Source organism: Hemibagrus wyckioides, linkage group LG02 (genome assembly GCF_019097595.1).
Source record: "Hemibagrus wyckioides isolate EC202008001 linkage group LG02, SWU_Hwy_1.0, whole genome shotgun sequence".
Lineage (NCBI taxonomy): Eukaryota > Metazoa > Chordata > Actinopteri > Siluriformes > Bagridae > Hemibagrus > Hemibagrus wyckioides.
Genome location: NC_080711.1, coordinates 7,568,777 through 7,590,004, shown reverse-complemented (window position 1 = coordinate 7,590,004; position 21,228 = coordinate 7,568,777). Strand labels below are relative to the sequence as shown.

At 38.6% G+C, this 21,228-nt stretch overlaps 1 protein-coding gene and 1 non-coding gene across 3 annotated transcripts; one reads left to right on the top strand and one right to left on the bottom strand.

Annotated features, from left to right (window-relative positions):
* Positions 1–740: 740 nt before the first annotated feature.
* lasp1 (LIM and SH3 protein 1) lies at positions 741–19,016 on the bottom strand. Of its 2 annotated transcripts, none has more exons than XM_058415616.1 (8): positions 18,728–19,016; positions 12,432–12,526; positions 11,492–11,576; positions 10,221–10,361; positions 9,058–9,139; positions 8,841–8,929; positions 2,249–7,558; positions 741–1,240 (listed from the first exon to the last, which is right to left on the bottom strand). In XM_058415616.1, exons 1-7 carry the CDS (start codon positions 18,794–18,796, stop codon positions 7,385–7,387), a joined length of 735 nt encoding a protein of 244 aa, XP_058271599.1. In that variant the 5' UTR covers positions 18,797–19,016; the 3' UTR covers positions 741–1,240; positions 2,249–7,384. The 2 variants fall into 2 exon arrangements, with proteins under 2 accessions (XP_058271599.1, XP_058271605.1); XM_058415622.1 differs by having other exon boundaries at positions 10,254–10,361; positions 18,728–19,012.
* Positions 19,017–19,388: 372 nt separating this feature from the next.
* trnac-gca (transfer RNA cysteine (anticodon GCA)) lies at positions 19,389–19,460 on the top strand. The gene has a single exon. It is a non-coding gene; the product is annotated as a tRNA-Cys (tRNA).
* Positions 19,461–21,228: the final 1,768 nt, after the last annotated feature.

Genomic DNA, 21,228 nt, shown 5'->3' with positions numbered 1-21,228 from the left:
GGACTACGACAAAAATTGGTGGCTTTCTTTTGTTAACACAGCTGCAAAACATGACAAATAAAGAATCTGAATTGAAGTTGGATGTTGTGAGTAAAGAAATATGATATTTATGCATTTTATTGTAATGTAGGGGATATAATCACAGAAGTTGGTCTGGACTTTACAGATCAATGAGACATGTGGCACACATCATCCAGCTCTCAGCATTAGTAGACTCTTAACAAACGTACCATAAAGTTGGGAATCATCTTAAGGGCCAAAACGAGATACAGGGCTCACAGTAATTAATATGTTGTCAGGAGACAAAATTGTCTGGGCTGGAAGACAACATTTGAAGTTGCTATTCAGTTTATATAGTCAGGTCATATACCTGAATCCATGAACAGTATCTATGACTCAATTAGACACAGTTACCTTGCTGGTTAGGTAGTGTCCTGTTCTCATTACTACCACTAGATGTCGCTAAAATCCCACGTATCCACGCGAAAGAACGCGCACAAACGGCTGTAAGTGATTGGGTGCTCGGATATTTTGCTAGTAAAAAAAATAATAAAGGTTCCATTTGCTATCTTAGCATCTGTTTTTAGACTTCTTCCATCAATGACCACAGAAGTCTGCAGTCTTCTTAGTATTTTTATCGATTTCAAACTGGGAACAATTTGTTGCTTCTAACCACGAGAAAGGATTGTGAGTAGATGGCAGGCAAACTTGTTACAATAATAAATGACATAAAACCAGAATATTTTTCATTGCCTCTTTATTTCAAATAGTGCCCCAGCAGTTATTATCCTGTGGAAGAATAAAGGTTAAAAAGTGTGCATATTACATGTCTGGTGAAGTCATCAAAGGAAGTGAATAAAATGTAGCCTTGAAAGATTCTACTGTATGGTCTCAATCTCTCCATTTCTTTATCCTTTGTCTAACTCACAAGCACTTGAACAGATTTTTCTCAACTAATTAATATACTCCATTACAGACAGTTCAAAGTTACAAAGAAAAAGCTGCAGATATTATTGTCATACACTTTAAAAACAAGTACAGCAGGATCTCATGGCACTGTGATGGTGGTTAGGATGATCAAGAAACCATCATTATGGAAAAATGGGGAGAAAAGTGTGTGAATATTTGAGACGACAATTTTCATAAAGATGTTCCTCTTGCTCCGGCTCCATTTGATATGACCAGACCATCTCTCCAGTGGCCGAATACCATCATTCCTCCTCCAGGTTTCCTCCTGAAACTGTAACCACAACAGGTCTTATTGTTGCAGTACAGTTATTATATTTATCTCTATCAGTAAACAAAAAAATCTATCTATCAGGAATGTCAGAGTTGGAAATAAACACTAAACACTATATAAAATTGTGGTCTACCGTATATGCCCTAAATAATGGTGAATACGGATTTGTTAGTTTTTTATTATTATTATTTTTTATTTTTAAATTGACTAATTTCAATTAGAGTATTTTAAAAACAGAGTACAATGAAAGTACCTTGTTTTTAAGGATGTAACAGGTATGACTATAATCTACCACAATATATTATTGTACAAGATCACAAAAATGAACCATACATTGATATGTGGTTTATATATCAGGACTGCCCATCCATCCCTCCATCCATCCCTCCATCCATCCATCCCTCCATCCCTCCATCCATCCCTCCCTCCCTCCCTCCCTCCCTCCATCCATCCATCCATCCCTCCCTCCCTCCCTCCATCCATCCCTCCATCCCTCCATCCATCCATCCCTCCCTCCCTCCCTCCATCCCTCCATCCATCCCTCCCTCCCTCCATCCATCCATCCCTCCATCCATCCATCCATCCATCCATCCATCCATCGTCTATACCCGCTTTATTGCTAATTAGGGTCACGGGGGTCTGCTGGAGCCTATCCCAGCACACATTGGGCGAAAGGCAGGGGTACACCCTGGACAGGTCACCAATTATAAGGACTGCGTAATTGGTTAATTTTTTTTATGCAATGCTGACCTTTGCAACAGCCTAGTGATATCTACCATATGTAAATGAGCCCTATAAACGTTTTATTGTTATGCAATTGTGATTTATGACCACAGTGATAGATAGATAGATAGATAGATAGATCTTAGAATCGACATGTAGCCAAAAATAATCATAATACATATAATATATAGTCTATAATGTGGGACTTTTTCTTTTCATGCACAAATTCTTAGATATAAAACTAAAAAAAGACATTTTTGTCCAGTAAATATGAATATGGCCTACTCTTTGCCTGGGAGATTCCCTGGGAGGCGCAGTCCGTGCACATCATCCATCACAGTGCCCCATGAATGCTACTGCGCGCGCATCACAGCATGTAGATGATGTAGGAGAGAAAAGCGAGCCCGATGATCGCGAAGAACATCAGCACCAAGATGTCCACCATGGTGTCTGCGTCGGAGAACACGAACACAGTCTTGGCGAGCTGTTTGTGGACAAATCTTGGAGATGTGAGTGGAGAAGCGACTTCCGGTGTAGCCCGGTACAGAGCATCACCCCCCCCCCCCCGTCTGTCTTCCCTCTTCACGGTAACGTGGGCGTCCAACTGCATAAGCTACTCCTACTGATGCTCCAAATGTATGATTTATAACAGGGTAGGTATATTTGTATATGAAGGTAATTTTGAAATATTAAAAAGAGTATTTTTTAGATATACATTGTTCCATAACAACAAACTGGGCATAAGTAAGGTGTGCCACCCTGATGGCCACACCTCTGGCCAGCACAGTAAAAATTATAATTATATAAAGATTATGATTATTGCAATATTACATTTGTAACACTGGTGTAGTTCATAAAATATACCCTAGATAAAGCTATATACACTGGCCAGGCATAACATTATGACCACCTGCCTAATGACACCTTTCTATCAGAACCAGCATTAACTTCTTCAACAGTTTGAGCAACAGTAGCTTGTCTGTTGGATCGGATCACACGGGCCAGCCTTTGCTCTTCTTGTCCATCACCAGTTCACCACTGTTCCTTCCTTGGACCAATTTTGATAGATACTGACCACTGCAGACTGGGAACACCCCACAAGAGCTGCAGTTTTGGAGATGCTCTGATCCAGTCGTCTAGCCATCACAATTTGGCTCTTGTCAAACTCGCTCAAATCCTTACGCTTGTCCATTTTTCCTGCTTCTAACACATCAACGTTTAGGAACAAAATGTTCACTTGCTGCCTAATATATCCCACCCACTAACAGGTGCCATGATGAGGAGATAAACAGTGTTATTCACTTCACCTCTTACTGCTCATAATGTTATGCCTGATCAGTGTATAAATATAGTTCATAGATATAGCCTATAACATATAGTTATGTTAGCTATAGTTTGCTATATAAACACATACTGCAATTGCGTATGACTTTTATGTCTGATGGAGATCCGACACAGGACATGTGAAGATGTCCCCCAAACGTCTACCCCAATAAAATACCTGGGTCTAAACTCTTCATTACGGTGTAAAATGTCTGGCTTTCCCTGGCTACAAATCCCAGACCCTTACCTTTTTAAATGTGGCTATATTAAAATAATCCAACTGGAAAAGAAATTCAGTTTACAACTATTAATGAATAAAAATATTAATAAAAGATAATGTTTTTTTTTTCAGATATACTGGTGAAAAGACAGATTGCATTTGTGATGCATTATAAGAACCTCTATTAATGATTCTGCAAACTGATGATTTAATGGTAGACAACCTCACTGCAGTAAATGAAAATGAATTGAACTCCAGAATGCACACAATCTCTGTTTTAAATAAACAGATCTGTATCAGTAAGGGTTTCATATACAATCACAGTGACCAGACACAAGATCTTGAACGATTCTTTTAGTGATTAACACACAAGGCATCTCCACACCTCACCTATATCACCTACTGTATATGCATTAAAAGAAAAGCAGTTAAACCTGGGGTTTAATGTTTGAGCATGGGAGCTCAGTGTGGCATGACATCTGAAAACATACACATACAACCGAACAGACACTAAAATAAAAAAGAAGCTCTAGGATGTATGTGATAAGAATCTATAGTTTGTTGGTATAAGAATCATGAAAAGAGTTGCTCAGATCTATATAATCTTAAACCTAAAACATTTACATCTTGCTCTTTAAGAACAGAAAAAAAATGTCATCCATGTATACAATCTTAATTCAGAGCATGTATAGAGACTCAGCTTTATGAATTGTTAGCATATTAAAGTTTTTGTCATTAGCTCAGTGTTTCAGTGTTCAGTAATCTGAGCTACATTAACAAACTATCTCATAAAGTTTGTGGACACCTGACCATAAAACCCTTATGTGTTTGCTGAACATTCCTTCTAGATTTGGTCCTCCTTTTGCTGTTACATTCACCTCCACTCTTTCGGGAAGGTTTTCCATTAGATTTTGGAGAGTAGCTGTGGGGATTTGTACTCATTCAGCCACAAGAGCACTAGTAAAATCAGGCACTGATGCTGGTTGAGGAAGCTTGATCTAGATTCCGGTTAATACCAAAGGTGTTCAGTTGGGTTGAGGTCAGGGTTTTGGGCAGGAAAGTCCTCCATTCCAAATTATGCCTTTATGATAGTTTGGGCCTCTAAAACAACATACAAAGACAATTGTGTTTCTAATTTTGTGGTATCAGTTGGGGGAAGGAATACATATGGATGTAATGGCCAGGTGCCCACAAAATTTTGGCTATATAATGTATATTGTCAATTTGAGATGTTGCATAGTTGTACTTGTCTCCAATTCTATAGCAATCTCTTTTTTATCACTTTGCTGTTCAGGTATATATGTATGCTACACATAAGAACAGTAACTGAAGGCATTCTTACACTTAGAAAAGGCATGACCGAAGGCTTCGTGACCAGATTGGAAGAATTTTACAGTCAAGTTTCAAATCATATCCACTCTGTAACCATGTACAATAAAGGAACACTAGGACCAGACAAGCTGTTATATGGATCAGTTGAGCTTTTTATCGTGAAACACAGAACGAGTTATAATGCAGATATAGTCGAGGTGCTTTATGGTCATATGGATGTTTACAAATAAACAAAATAATTTTAGGAGACTTTTCAGAGAGGTGATTTAACTAACAGTGTTAGTATAAATTTAATGCTGAATTACACTAAATGGCCAAAAGCATGTGGACAACTGACAAATATGTGGGTCATATCCATATAACGGTTGAACTAAGGGCAGGGCCCAAACATGAGTGTATGGTTTGCCAGGGTTGGAGTAGAAGAAGTGACCTCCAGTGATCTCCAGTGACCTGCAGAGCCCTGATCTACACTGACCTAAACAGGTTTGGGATGAACTGTTATGACAGTTTCTCACCTGGCATCAGTGCCTGACCTCTTGTGGCTGAATGTGCACAAATCCTAAAAGCCAAATTCCAAAATCTAGTGTAAAGCCTTTCCAGAAGAGTGGAGGCAATTATTGCAGGAAACTGGGAACAATTTATTTTGGAATGGGATGTTCAGTACCCAAATGTCCACATACATTTGGCCACAAAGTGCAGATCTTGCTGTGCAAAGCTGATCCTCAAGCTCATCATACTACGGAACGTCAGAATAGAACCGGAGACTGAAACAAGGGGAAAAAGCACGCAGCATTGATAACGGTTGTCATTTAAGTAAAGGCTGGCTGTTCTATGTTAGTTAATTAGGGAAGACGAGATCTGAGAAGCAACAGAACACATAGAGAAAAGGTAACACTTTAAATCGTTCTTATTTAGGGTAATGAGACAAACTGCTTTATCTTTACAAGCAAAGATCACATTCAACAACTGACCATGTGGAGAAAAAAAAAAGAAGCTCAAAACAAAAAAGTTCATGTTAGACCTTTAGTTTTAAACATATATGTTGGATCTCTTATGTGACATTCTGTGTAATTTGCACACTATAAGCAGCAAAATAAGGACTGTTCTTGTTCCTACATAGGGTGCAGTATGATATGTTAGGTTCAAAAGCTCAGAGTATTGTCTCTATTGACAAACTGGCCTGTCTTGATATACAAATAAATCTGTTTTATTCCACTGATATTGATTAACTGACATTACAAATCCGGCTCATACAATATGAACAAAGTAATGAGAATATGCAAAGGATGAGAGGAAAAACAAAACAAAACAAAACAATAACTTCATAAAGAATAGTGCAGAGATACATGCTGAGATACATTATCATACAATGCACACGGAATGTTCCTGAACAAAACTAAAAGAAAGAGAGTTAAAACATATATAGGGATAGTTCTTAGGCACAGATTTAGCTTAGTCTACAACTCTGAAGCATTTTTTCACAAGGAGGTTAACAGTGATATTTAGTCCAGGACTAGGCTTAATCGGTGTCAAGACAAAAAAAAAAAAAAAAAAAACACTAAAATGGTCCACAGAATTGTGCTTCCTCCTTCCCTTTCACTGGTTATCCAGTTCTGCTCTCAGGTAAGTGGTGAGTGCTATGGATCTACTTTTTGCTTTTATGAAGAGCAGAGAATACCACTTTACCTTTACGCAGTAAGTGTGCAACAAAAAAAAAAAGAGAGACTAGAACATATATGTTTTATATGAAAGCACAGAGATGAAGTGTTACATGTGAAGGAGATGATTGAAACACTGCCTCGTGAGCAGGGTCACCAGTCACACTACACCCATACACAAACCGATGCCACAGTAAGAGGATCTTTTTATATACACACACATGTATTCCAGTTTCACTACAATACCCATGAGGTCTGATGGATACGCTTTAAGACTCAGTGGAACAAATGGAATGATCAGAAGTCTTCATGTTCAAGCATCATTACTACTGCACAACCATTGAGATGCCACATGGGCTAGAATGATAGGTACAACTAGCGACAGGCTGCAAAAAGGTCAGAAAAGAAAACAGGATCTCATTGTCATGGCAAGTGTGGAATGATTGACATGGCTAGGGCTGTCTGTTCACGAAGTGCTATAAAGCAGCCTTGAAAAAAAATTCAGAGGTCTGTTTGGCTGTGAATGTGTCATTTAACTGTTAAGTGCCACTTGTGACAGCACCTCTCCAAGACTGAAAAACAAGACAAGGTAGACGGTCAAACAGCGAGATCTAAGAGGGAGCAGAGAGAAACAGAGCAGGTAGAGCAAGACATGGGTATACACAATGTGTATGTATGTCTACACTATATAAATGTGTGAGTGCATTTTTGTATGCATGTGTTTTGCATGAGTTATCGGCATAGGCGAAGTAATAAGAAAGCACAAAGAAAGGAAAGAAAATAGCTCTTAAAATATGGAATGGCACTGGGCCTCCTGTTATCCATTTCTCTCTATCTCTCTCATTCCATCTTTCTTCATCTCCCTCTATCACTTTCTTGTTTACTTTCTCATATGGCCTCCACATAGTTAGCAGGCAGCATGCCCTGCTGACCAGTGCGCTCCACTCTTCCATACATCCATCCTTCATCAATTGGCTGCACGTCCACAATCACATCACCGTCAAGGAATGACACTTCATCTTCATCAGCTGCGGTGTAGTCATACACTGCCCGGTAACGTTTCTGAAAACAGGCAAAGATATAGGCATATTAGGCATGATAATAAGAGAAGCAGAGATACAGAAATAGTCCAATAGTGGTACATCATATGGCACTTTTCTTTGGGGACTCAGTAATAGTTCTACTGATGACTGGCAAATCCTCAATATACACTCACTAATCACTTTGTTAGGAACACCTCTACACCTTCTCTTTCCTGCAATTAACCTGAGAAGCAGGATAATGTATAAAGTCATGCAGAAATAGTGCAGGACATTCATGTAATATTTCAAACATCATAATCTAGAAAAAAACCCCATGATCTTAGTGACTTTAAGTGTGGCATGGATATTGGGAGCAGACGTAATGGTTTGAACATTTCAGAATACCTCCAGGAATTGTTAATGGTCTATGGGTTTTATACAGAATGGGGTGAGAATAAAAATCATCCAGTGAGTGGCAGTTCTGAGGGTGGAAGTGCTTTGTTGAACTGAGAGGTCAAAGGAGAACCGCCAGACAGGAAGTCAAATAACCACCGTTTACAACTGAGTTGTAACCACCATTTACAAACTGTGACTGAGTTGAACCGCATTAGGTTTCCCTCCTGACAGACAAGAACAGGGATCTGAGGCTACAGTACAGGCTCACTGAAATGGTCACCATGGGTGTAAAAAGTGGTTAGTCGAGTCACTGCAGACTTCCCATTAGCTAAAACCACTCTGGCAATTATTCTCTGACCTCTCATTAATGATTACACCCAGAGAATGCTGTTTACTGGATGTATTTTGTTTTACCACACCGATCTGAGTAAACTCTTAAGTATGTTATGTGTGCAGATCATAAGTTTCTGAAATGCTCAAGGCAGCCAATAAAAACCATGTCATGGTTAAAGTCACTGACATCTCATTTTCCCCTATTCTGATATTTGATTTGAACATTAACCACGGATCTTGACCTGCAAAATCTGCACTGATGACACATGACTGGCTGACTGGATAAATAAAGTGTCTCAGTGATTTTATTATTGTGACTCAAATTTTATTTTTGGGGTTCTACTCATAGCCCAATAACAAAACTCAACAGTAATACAAAGACAAGTCTAGTAAAGACAATACGACTGCAGAACTGGCCTTAATGGTGCATCGCTATTGCGATCCTGAGCAGAATAAAGAAAAGCAACGGTATTCACACAGAATCATTTAGGGAAACAAACTGCCGTGTCTGATCAGTAGATATTGAGAGACTTCCAAAGACCTTTTGTGAGGGAGAAAAAACAGTGTTTGTGTAAATGTGTGTAATTCATTACCCCAGAGCTAGGCGGAGGAGCTGCAGCAGCTTGGCGCACTGGTTCTGGCTCATAGTGGTAGTTCTGCGATGCAGCTGGGGGTTGATATACTGGAGAAAAAGCAAAGATAGAGAAAAGGCAGAGTGTGTAACTGTTTGTAGTGTCTTAGCAATGATTACAAACTAAAAGCACAAGCATTCTAATTAGCGGTGCGTTTGGGTTGAAAGGGAGTATATACCTGGAGTTGTGCTTTGTTGCGGAGGTGGATGGTGAACTTCTCCTCCCATTTTACTCTTTTCAAAATCCTCATGATATTTAATCTACAATATACATACACATACAAATGAACTGCACATGAATAAGTGATGCACACTGTCTAACCACAGTATATATTTAAAGTAAAATACTATGACAGGGATTCTATTAAAAGACCTTTACATGTCACTATAATCCTGGAAAAGGAAGGCCAAGGTCTATATTTAAGTCTATTTAGGGCATACAGTTAACGATTTATTAACCACCAGATTGCTAAGAACATAGAGATGAATGGAAGCTTTCAAAGTAGTGTAGCACTAATATTCACCTATTTAATTACCAGTTCACAGCAAGACACTTTGATTAGCCTTCAGCACTATTTAAGGTTTTGCATGGACAACTGTAACTGCTGATAACAAACGTTAAAGATCAATTACAGGCATATTCTGCAACAGATCGTCTTCATCAGCACTTTGTGCACTGATGCTGGATGAAGCATCTGTTCTAGAGAACCAGAGATATTTGATGCTCCATCATCGCTCAACAGATGTCTCATATTCCTGTTTCAGCTGACCTTTTTGCTTACTCAAATGACACAGCAAAGCAGCGCAGAAAGCAGGTCCAAGATGTTGTTCTGGGAGAGTTCGCATGCAGTGTGGTCATGATTATGGCTAATAGAGAATGAAGAACCCACATGCTTTTGTATTCATGCCAAATCTGTCTAATTCTATAGCTGAATTTTGGACAGGATTTATTCATTTCTCTCCCTCTTCTATGCCTCTCAACATACTTATTCATCCAGTGGATGTAACCATATTACACACTTCTCCAATCAAGAAATCAGAATAACATGATCACTCAGGCTGATTAAATGAGCTATTATAACAATAGCATTATATTCATCACATAACACTACTGCAATCTCCATCCTATCCTGTCATGGCTCCACTCATCCCTTGAGTGTCTAACTGTGGCTTAAAAATGGTTTTGTACTCTCTAGTTGTTTCCCCCTTACAAAAAAGTAAGACGTAACCAAATGCACAAATATTTGTGACCCTTTATGCTATACACCATTTTAACTAAACCTCTGACAAAGATTTTGGTGAATTCACTGCTTTGCGAATTTAATAAAAACTTAAAGCTCACACTGGAAGAGCTCGTGTGTTGCCTGTGACCTACGTTGCTGATCTGATCTTGGGTTTTCTTAATTCTCTGCATCTCTGGTGTGTCAGCTACAACACTGAAGCCTTTCCCTTTGTTCTTCTCAAACTCCTCCTTGTAGAGCACCTGCAATATACATAAATAAAAGGCATTAGATCAAGTAACAGACTGTTAATGATTTGTTATTCTGACAAAAATTTTGCACTGGAAATGAGGGCTTTATTTTCAAAGCATAAAAACCCAGGAAAGTCAGAAGGTATGTTTGGTTAAAAAAGATTTTAAAGTACAATCAGATGGACTACTTTACTAATCTAGCAGAAAAGTCTTTGCACATTCTGAGCAGTGACCAGTCCAGCCAATGTTCCTTCTCATTTTATGCCTGCCTAATTAAAGGGTCTGAAATCAAAAATAGGCCCTGGCATTTATGACACAGTCCAGGCTAAACAAAGGAGGAGAAATGAATCATTATTCTACATTTAAGCAAACTAATTTTGGTGGTGGAAGGACTATGGTTTATACACTAATACTAATGGACTAATAGCATAGGAGGGAAAAAAAGCACACACAAAAAATTTCCAATGGACAGAAAGGAATGTTAAACCGAAAAATACCTACGTGGACGTCTGCAACAAGTAACATAGCCAGACTTCAAAGAGGGAATAAGAATGTAGAATGACAACAATCACGCGAATATGAGGATTCATGGTATTATGTGGTAATTTTCCCTATTTAGACCCAACTCAGCTACCAAAAACATGGGTTGATTGGTTTTTCTGAACACTGAAAATATACAAAATAAAAATGTAGTAAATGTAAAAAATGTGTGTGTGTGTGGTAGTGGACACTATAAAGATAAAAGATAAAACCTGACAAACTTGATTGTGTGCTTTGTTACAAACATGCACCTTGTATATGGGTCAAAAAGGGTGTCCTTCTGGATACTAGCATCAAGGCATCACATCAGTTTTGTCAATACACAAACACTCTAAATATAGCAGACACAATGACTTAACACAGTAAAATTACAGTTTGCGCATCTATAAGTGTCTGGGTCTGAAAGAGAGAAGCAAGCAAGAGTAAAACCCTGAGTCAGCATTAACAAAGGTAAACAGGTAAAAGGAATGGTTGGGTTTGAAACTTCTTTTCTTAGAATATCCTTATTTTGGCTGTCCAAAGGTATTCGAGCAAAATTGTATACGTCGCTGAAATAATGGACAGAGAGAAAGAGAGAGGGAGAAAGAGTGTGTGTGTGTTACCTGGCTTTGCATCTTGCTTTGCTGTTTCAGGCGTAGGTTTTCGGGAGTGTCAGCAACACTCGTGAATGACGTTTTTGGGTAGTGTCTGTAACACACACCTCAGAATTAGCCATTAAAGAAGACATGTCTTCACACTTCCAGTCCTCATCAAACATTTCAGAGAACAATTGAAATTAGCTTTAATATATTTAAACTATCTATGTTTCTAATGAAAGTGCAGAAGGTAAAACGGTCAGTGGGTTAGGACTGTTAAAAAGAATGAATTTTTACTTAGGTTTCCTTAGGGAAATTTCATGAGAAAAGAAACTCAAGAAAACACAAACATGTCCAATAGCAAGTGAAAATACCCATCTGGGCCTGATGCATCCAGTAAGACTATGGGCATACATATACAGTCAGAAATTCCGGTTCAATTTAGGAATGTTATAATTGTAACACTGCATGCAAAGCCATAGGATTGTCACAAGGAAGCATCTAATGCAAAGACCATGTTTATTGCTAACAAACTGATACGGTAGGCCAAGATCCATCCCTGGAGGGTGGGACATATTCATTCTAGAAAGAATTTGATTGGATAAACACAAGACTAGTACAGGATGCTTCAACAAAATAGTTAAGTTTGATTGATATTGATTTGGTTTTAACTAAGGTTACACAAAATGGGAGCCACAAGTATTCTAGAATCATCCGACATGTCACTCGTGCACAATCCCAGAAATTAACACATGACATATGAATAAAAGTTAATAAAAAATATATTGGCTTTCTCAAGATTACAGCTCTGTGCATGTGTCGGACTTGCCTGTCAAACACCTAGTGTAAAGAGGGTGTGTTTAAAGTGACGGCGTTTGCATGCCTTTTCCAACATATCCGTGTTGACACTATAAACAGGCAATCAGTCACTGTCTCACACGAACGCAAGCGGTTTGGAGATACTTACGCATTGCAGTATGGTTTCTTATCAAAGCCTTTGTAGTTCTTCATGTTTAGAGTCATCTTGCATACCTCACAGCTGAAACATCCTTTATGCCAGTACTAAGAGAGAGAGAGAAAGGCAAAGAGTAAATAAATGAGCAATTAAGAGAGTTAACTTCTTATTTAGCCAGATCACTGTCTAGAAAGATGACCATGGATTTTATTTAATGAACAAATTCTATAGCTGTATGGGTCAAGCAGTTCCCTAATTCAACATCTGATGTTCAGAAAATATGAGAAGAGTCCAATACACCTCATAGCTGAATACTGAAAATACATATAAATAATTGATTTTGACAAACTGAAGATGGCAATATGAAGATCTTGTGATTTATTACAAGTTCAGTGAGATAAAAAAAAAAAAAGGGGGAACTTGCAACCAGACCATGTGTCTTTAAATATTTATTTGAGATGTGCAATCAGGGTTCTAGTTTTAACCAACTGCTATCTCTGAATATGTCCCCGTGTTAGAAATGTTATAACCAAAAATACACCGACAAGAACATGGAAATTAATTATTAAGAGAAAGAAGCGGATCAAAAGTTTGTTGGACTTTAAGTCAGTGTTGACCGTGGGAGGGTTTAAAGATAAGAAAAAGAAAGTACATTCCACTTAACCTCCCGTTTACACACAGTTAGTTTTCAAAGACATGTGACTTTCTTCTCTAAACATATGTACTACGTGCATGTGTGTAATTGCACATAATGTTTTATGTCAAATGTTATGTATGCAAAATGCTAAGAATTTGCCTGCAGACTACATATACCAAATGGAACAAACCAATGACAAACAAAATCTAAACAAATAAATGCAAGAGAATGCAACACAGTACAAAAATCCTATCCAATCCTAGTATGTACAACTATTTCAGTGTCAATGCTTAAGTATGGTTTAGCTTTATCTCTATGTTTGTCTGCGTCACATGTACTTTGTTTTTGTTCTGTGTAGCACCTCTGGTCTAGGAGGAACGTTGTTTTATTTCACTGTGTACTGCATCAGCTATATATGGTTGAAGTGAAGTTCTTTGACTTTGACTTGACCTGCATTTGTTAAAGCTGTCAAGTGCTGAGCAAAAACGAGTGTTTCTGTATGCCCAGTGTTTAATAAAACAAGCAACACGTTCTGCTGCCAAACCCATACAACACACAAATAAAGACAAAGAGCTGGTTAGGAAATAATTGGTATGGTGTGACTGATATTGACCTTTGTAATAGGATTTTTTTTTTTTTTTTTTAAATGATATTCGTATTTGTTTCTTCCGAGTAGTTTTACTTCAGCTTACATGACTTTTGAATACTCGGGTCACTTTGTGGACATCTGACCATCACACCTCAACACCACTGAACATCTTTAGGATGAACTGGAATGCAGACTGTGTCCCAGGCTGCCTCGGCCAACATCAGCGCCTGATCACACTAATGCTCTTGTGGCTGAAATGAGCAAATCTCAACAGCCACACAGGAAATTGTAGTGGACAGACGAGTGAAGATGGGTGCAAGGCTGGTGGTGGGGGACAGAATGGGACATTCAACAAGCACATATAAGGTCCACAAACCTTTCGCCATATGGTGTATGTTCTTCATTCTAGGCAAGATTAACTATTACAATTTACTGCAATAGATGCATTAACATACCATTTATATTTTAAGCACTGAAGTGCTTCTCTGCATTATCACTTCAATCACTATTATTAGATTATGACTATCAGTTGTTCTTTTGCTGATAAATTTGGTTAAGCATACAGGGAAACACCTTCTGAAGCTTTTTTACCTACTCATGAGATGGAGAATCTTTTATATGCCCATTCTATAAATGTTCATTTTGTAACATAAGAAATTGTTCTATAGTTTATACCTCACTATAAAAGAGCTACTACTGACCTGATCATGGGCTTGATACTGTGGTATCGCTGAAGAGATAATTCACTGCTGCTGCTGCTTGCTCCCTCCTCAGAGGAAGAATAAACTTGTCTCCATTTGATCTATAAGATTGTCTGCTGGTTTTATATGGGGAATACTGAAAATTTACCAACATAATTAAGGGCTCAAGTTTGATTAGGTATGTACCTTAGTAGCTATTTCTTTAGCTATTTAACTCAGTAGCTATTAGTTAATTAGGCTCAGTAGAAGATGGCCTTGTATGTATGTCCATTATTTTACATGCAATTATGTTAACCACTGGAAAAGTACGGGTCAGTGACTCCCTTAGATTGAGCTTGTTACTGAAAGACCTTTAGCTTAATCACAGCTGAAGGTCATTTGCAAAAGGTCAGTAACTGTCCTATATATATATATATATATATATATATATATATATATATATATATATATATATATATATATATATATATATATATATATATATATTGATTGGTTAAGTTATTAACATCAAATAATCAGACGGCTGTTCAGTGCAGCTGAGGAGCCTCTAGAGTCCTTTAAAATGATTTATTCAGAAAACTTATGCATCATTTATCCTCTAACAGTGCAGGCTGAGAAAAGTTTTCTGCAGCCGCTCCGAAATACACCAAAGCATCACACCTAAGGGCCGGGTGTGGTCAGTCGCTATTTCGTCCTTTGATTTAATCTTATACTTCCTCTGATATGAACATTAAAATTAGATGTGTTTAACGGTCAAATGTATTTTTTGTGGTTACAAAAAAACCCCCAGTGGATTTTTAAGAATGTTTTACTCTGACCCCACTCTCTCCTACATATAAAAATGATTGTTTCAGTACAACAAAACAATTTGATTCTACAACTTATTTAGAATGTTGATTTGGGAAAAACAGGCACAAAATAACCAAAATGCAAAAGGCGTTATAAATCCCTCCACTGCAAAACAGCCGACACAAGCAACTTGGCAAGAAACCTGACTGGCAAAGCATTGTGACCTCAACTCACATAAAGCAGATTAGATGACTTGATGCTGTAGCACTTATGAAACTCTGAGTAAGTTTCATCAAGAATTTCATGAAGATAAACTTATTTTCCTGTGTGCTTCCTGTACAGAAGCATGCGACACTGCAATTGTTGTACCACAATTGCTGTCAAAAATTCATCGTCTAATTTTTATGTGGGCTGCTTTTGAAGGAACGTGATCAAATGTTGGTGATGAAAACAGACAGATGTTAAAGACACAAAATGACGTTCCTTTATGAACTGATACTGTTAAGTGCATGCGCATGCTGCATGTAGAATAAATGCTTCCTTCACCTCCCCGCCCCTTTACTTACAGCATTTGGGACACTATTTTTAGCTTCATAATGGCACAGCTTGGGATTGTATAGTATGGGGCTATAATTACAACTACTGTAACTACCATTTTTGTGCATGTTTTTGGGGAAAGCTGATATCATTTACGTTGAGACAAGTAACTTGTCTCCTGAGATCCAACTGGTCAGCACTCCTTTAGGTGTTCAATGACTGTGTATACACTGATCAGGCATAACATTATGACCACATGCCTAATAGCGTGTTGGTCCTCTTTTTGCTGCCGAAACAGCTCTGAACCGTCATGCACCGTATATTCTGACATCTTTCTATAAAAAACAGAATTAACTTCTTCAGCAAGTTGATCAACAGCTCATCTGTTGGATCGGATGACACGGGCCAGCCTTCGCTCCCCATGTGCATCAATGAGCCTTGGCTGCCCATGACCCTGTCGCCGGTTCACCACCTTTCCTTCCTTGGACCACTTTTGATAGATACTGACCACTGCAGACCGGGAACACCCCACAAGAGCTGCAGTTTTGGAGATGCTCTGATCCAGTGGTCTAGCCATCACAATCTGGCCCTCCATCAAACTCGCTCAAATCCTTACGCTTGCCCAGTTTTCCTCCTTCTAACACATCAACTTTGAGGACAAAATGTTCACTTGCTGCCTAATATATCCCACCCACTAACAGGTGCCATGAAGAGGAGATAATCAGTGTTATTCACTTCACCTCTCACTGCTTGTAATGGTGTATATGGTTCCCCTCAATGCATTTTTATTTTTTTGGTGTTTTTTTTTTTTTAACCAATCTGTTTTAAGCCATACTGAGGATAATTTTACAACCTCAGCAGCTACCTGCCTGATGCTGCATTGTCATTGCATTCAACAAACAAGAGTTTTGGTAAAGCTTTCCTGAACACTTTCTCACACTGTATATCGCAGAGAAATGCAAATGTCTTCTGAGATGGTTAAATTGGTTTTGCCTAACAGACTTGCACGCAAAGCAGTGCACTATGACACAGTGGCCTCATACACGCTAACACAGGTCCTTTAAGAACTGTTTTAATATTTTAGCCACTACTGTTTTTAGACAAATTTCGTGTCCACATTCTCGCCATAACAGAAAACAGAAAATGGCATGCTGGGCATGAACACTGGGTGTCTGACCATTGACATTTGAGTCATTTCCACCATTTTCATTTATTTTGACAAAATGAACACAACACACGATTCCTTATATGCTTCAGTGTGGCTTGTAAACAATAAAATAGCAAAAAAAAAAAAAAAACAGTGAAAAATAAGTTCCATAATTTTGGATTTGATGAGAACACATGACAATCACATGCCAGTGTTTCAGCTTTCCCTAAAACATGTTTTCGGTATTTGTATTAGTGTGGATAGAAAGGCAGAACAGTTGCACCTGTGTTAATGTGGACCAGACCAAAATCCATATTACAATGAGGATAAAAACAAAACAACACAAAGCAAAGCAAAAAAACAAACAAACAACAACACTTGTGTTTGTCACAACCAGTTTAATATTTCTTTGTGCTTAAATAATCTCTTACTTGTTCTAGATCATATGTGAGTAATCATATGTGGGAGGCTTTCTGCCTCTTTTAACTGCACTTTCTCTTTAGCAGGCCCCAAGTAGCCATGGACTCAAGCTTACTCTGATCCATTGATTCATGATTAGCCGTTCTGTAAGAAATCAATCGATTTTTAAAGTACATTACACAAATCACCTGGGGCCTTAAGTGCACGCACACACACACACACACACATATATAAAAACACAGCAGCTGAAAAGTTTTGTTGTCAAAATAGGAAATTGAAAAAGGGGTCTAACGTCTAATCTACTTCTTCTGCTTACGAAATAAATCACAAAGTGGACGCGAAACCCTTTTCTGAACAAAAGTTCCGGAGATATTTTATTAACGGGGCTGAGACTTTACGCCTTCTGCATGGAGTGTGTATGCAATCTGACAGTCCTTCTAGGCCATTTTTAAAAATTTGCAAAGTCACCTTGTTAACCTCCATCAAAACTGTGGTATAGCTTTATGTCGAACAGCCATCGTTTATTTCTAAATAAATGGATATTTTAAAAAAAGGCTGTGTTTTTGTTCATGACTTGGCTGAACTGACTGAAGGATACTCAGATTATTTCCAACCAAGCCTTTACAGTCTACATTGTCCAGAGTCTTTTTCTTCCCCCACATTGTCAAACTATTGCAATGGCCTGCAACTGAGCTTTTTCCTAAGTCACTGATCGGTTTGCATATACAAATAACTACAAGTTGTCAATAATAATAAAAAAAGGAAGGAAGGAAGGAAGAAAACAGGAGCAAAGGGTTGATCAGGGGAAGTAGTTATTTAGTTGTTGTGTATTGTCAGTACTGAAGGCATGCACCGAAGGAAACGATGATCAGGCGGATGAGAGGCATCGGCCATGTGTTTTGTAGTGTGTCGAGATGAATAGCATCATATGTAATTTTGTAACTTGTTGACAGAAGTGTGCTGAAGCGTTATTCTCGAGGACTTCCGTTTTGCACTGAAGTGAACTGCAGGGACTGTGTGACACGTCAGATTCCTCGTTTGCTGTTCAGCACGACGGAGGAGGCCGTGCACGCAAGCACACACACACACACACACACACACACAGGCGCGCCCCCGCCGCTACATCCTCTGTTTAGCAAGCATTTAGATATCACACAAATGACTCGCGACCCAGCATTCCTTATCCAGGAATATGCACGTGCATTTGGCTAATGACAAATGAGCTAGCGCAGCGGCTAATGCCAAAGTGCCACTAATATTAGCTGGATAGCAACCCTCGTTCACTGCGCGACCACAACAAGCTACTTAGCCTTAGCTGGCTAACTAACTGGTTCCGCTTCCGTTTCAACCTAAATGCAAGGGGAAAAAAAAACCCCATAAAAGTAGAAATGCTGTTCATTAACCTATGAGGATCTGCGAAAATATGGCGTGTTCGTGCTATCGGAGTGTTGGTAGTGCACTTAGCCAAATACATTTTGGTTAGCTTACCTTGTCAAGACAATTCACTTTTTCCGTAGGATACACGACTCGGTTACATCTACTACACAGCGGATTCATTTTCAAACAATCCTAGAGCGACAGATGAGATGGGGGGGAAAAAAAAGGAGATCAGAATAGAGTCCCGAAGTTAATGCTTCGTTATTATTGTGTGTAAAATTCGGGCAGGTATCTGAGCAAGAAATCCAGTGCAGGCGGCGGCGGCTTGTGATGTTTTGCACCGCTGTCTGTCACCGAACGAGCAGACTCGCGCGGAAGCGCGGGCACGACACTGCTCTATCCTGCGCTCCGCGTTCCCGCGCATGGGCACGCACGACACGGGAGCGCGCTGTGATTTTTTATTTATTTATTTATTTTTTTTTTTACGCGTGCGGGAAGTTTTCTTGTATGTTTTCTTGAACTTTCTGAAAACTCCGCGGCTGCGTGACTCTAATCAAAAACGTATGAATAAACCCACGCTGAATGTCTAAAATACAAATTTATTTGCTTAAAATGTTGTTTTAGATTTGGTTTTCCTCGGCTAGCTAGTAGTATATTTTTTTATAGCACAATCAGAAGAAAATTATGAACATGTACGTAAAATTATCTGTAAGTTATAAACGCACTTTCCATCTCAAATGTCATAAAGCGTGAAGAATTTCAGGACTTCATCGGGGGTATAGCTCAGTGGTAGAGCATTTGACTGCAGATCAAGAGGTCCCCGGTTCAAATCCGGGTGCCCCCTTAACTTGATAGCTAGTCAATTTCACTTGCTATCTCTATTATGCGTTATCTAACTAGCATTAAGCTATCATACTGCGTAATTGACACTCATAGCAAGCAAGAGAAAACTAGTACACGTTGTTAGCCGATGCCCGTGCACTCCCCGAGCCCTCCATTCCAGATATAGGCACTGTCAAAATAACTTCCAATAATTTGGAAAGGCTTTTCACAAAATTTTGGAGCATAGCTCTGCAGACATGTTCCCATTCAGCCACAAAGATCATTAGTGAGGTCAGGCACTGATGTTTGAGCAATCAGGTCTGGGGCACAGTTGGCAATCCAGTTCATCCAAAAGGTTTTCTTTCGGGCTGAAATGAGCAGACGGCACAAGTTCTTCCACTCCAGCTATAGCAAACCATTTATTCATGGTCCTCACTTTGTGCCCATGGACACTGTCATGCCAAAACATGTTTTGGCACAGCACTTAGTTTCAGAAAAGGGAAAATTTAATGCTATAGCATACAATAGTCAGGTGCCCACAAACTTTTGGCCATTTGTAAACATGGTTCTTTGAACCTTGGGTAACCATCAGGAATGGTGAGAATAAACTGGATATCTCCTTATGTGCATAGCCTTGGATGTTGAGAGCATCCAGAAAAGTCACACAGTGATAAATAATAAAGTATATGATAAAGTATATGAAAAATTTCACAGGGACCTTCTAGTCAAGCCTGTACTGTACTGAAAACCTCAGATATTGTAAAATAATTGTGAACAAGTCTCAGAGATGACTGCCACATTCACACCACTACTAGCTTTGTAGAACATGCTGAAAGTACAAAGTGATATCCAGACAGCAGCAGCAAAAAAACTTCCAATGAGGTGTCCTGTGATCACATCTCATATCACAGAAGCAGTATTAACTAGATGACAAATAACTTCTGAACAAGAATCAGGGAGACGTGATCACTATATATCACCTGTTTTGAATAAATAATCTATTTGTTACGCCTTTTCAGGAAATTATGTACATAATGTAATTGTTTCAACATATATTTGGGACCCTGAGAAGCACCTTGTGCAAGAGGGAGGCTAAGCATAGGTAGCTTCAAGAGGACTGCTAAGTAGCAGAACCAGTATAAGAACTAAGAGAGTAGATGGCACCAAACATTACACTTTACAGCTGCTTCCAGTAAGACTGACAGTGAGTCAATTAGATTTAACTTATTTTAATATAATACCCTATTTGCAATATGATCAATATATTTGTCCCTAAAAGTGGAACAGTGCTGAAAATGACGCCTCATGGCCTGTAACATAACAGACAATATCATGAAGCTACCAGAAGGTGGCACCACTAGACTTGAGTTTTCACATTTCACATTTGGTTATAAATGGCACAGAATTTACAGTCTAGAACATTAATATGAACAAGAAAATAAACAACTGTATAGAAAATATTGTATATAAGAGATGGCACCATGGCTGAAAGCTATAATAAGAACAGTGAAGTTATTAGTTTTGCAGTGATGTCAGGTAAAGATCTGATATTCTTTGAGGCATTGCTGAGTGTGAAGACAATTTAATGCAGTTCAAGAGGTTTGCATTAAAATAAGTTTTTTCTGCTCTGCCTCTTGTTTACATTGAGGCACCACGAAATGTGACATCACCATTGGCTTTAAATGTGGTACAATTATATATTCCGTAAAAAGCACAATATTTGATATGAAATTTGTTAGCTATGTGGGTATAGCATAACATTAGAGCATTTGATTGTAGATCAAGAGCCA

What these genes read in the sequence shown, in the direction of transcription:
- lasp1 (XM_058415616.1), bottom strand. Translation starts at nt 18,796, where the DNA reads ATGAATCCGCTGTGTAGTAGATGTAACCGAGTCGTGTATCCTACGGAA. An exon ending in AAGAAACCATACTGCAATGC is followed by an intron (nt 11,577 to 12,431) that starts GTAAGTATCTCC and finishes TGTGTGTTACAG; the next exon opens with ACACTACCCAAAAACGTCAT. An exon ending in GCAACAAAGCACAACTCCAG is followed by an intron (nt 8,930 to 9,057) that starts GTATATACTCCC and finishes CTTTTTCTCCAG; the next exon opens with TATATCAACCCCCAGCTGCA.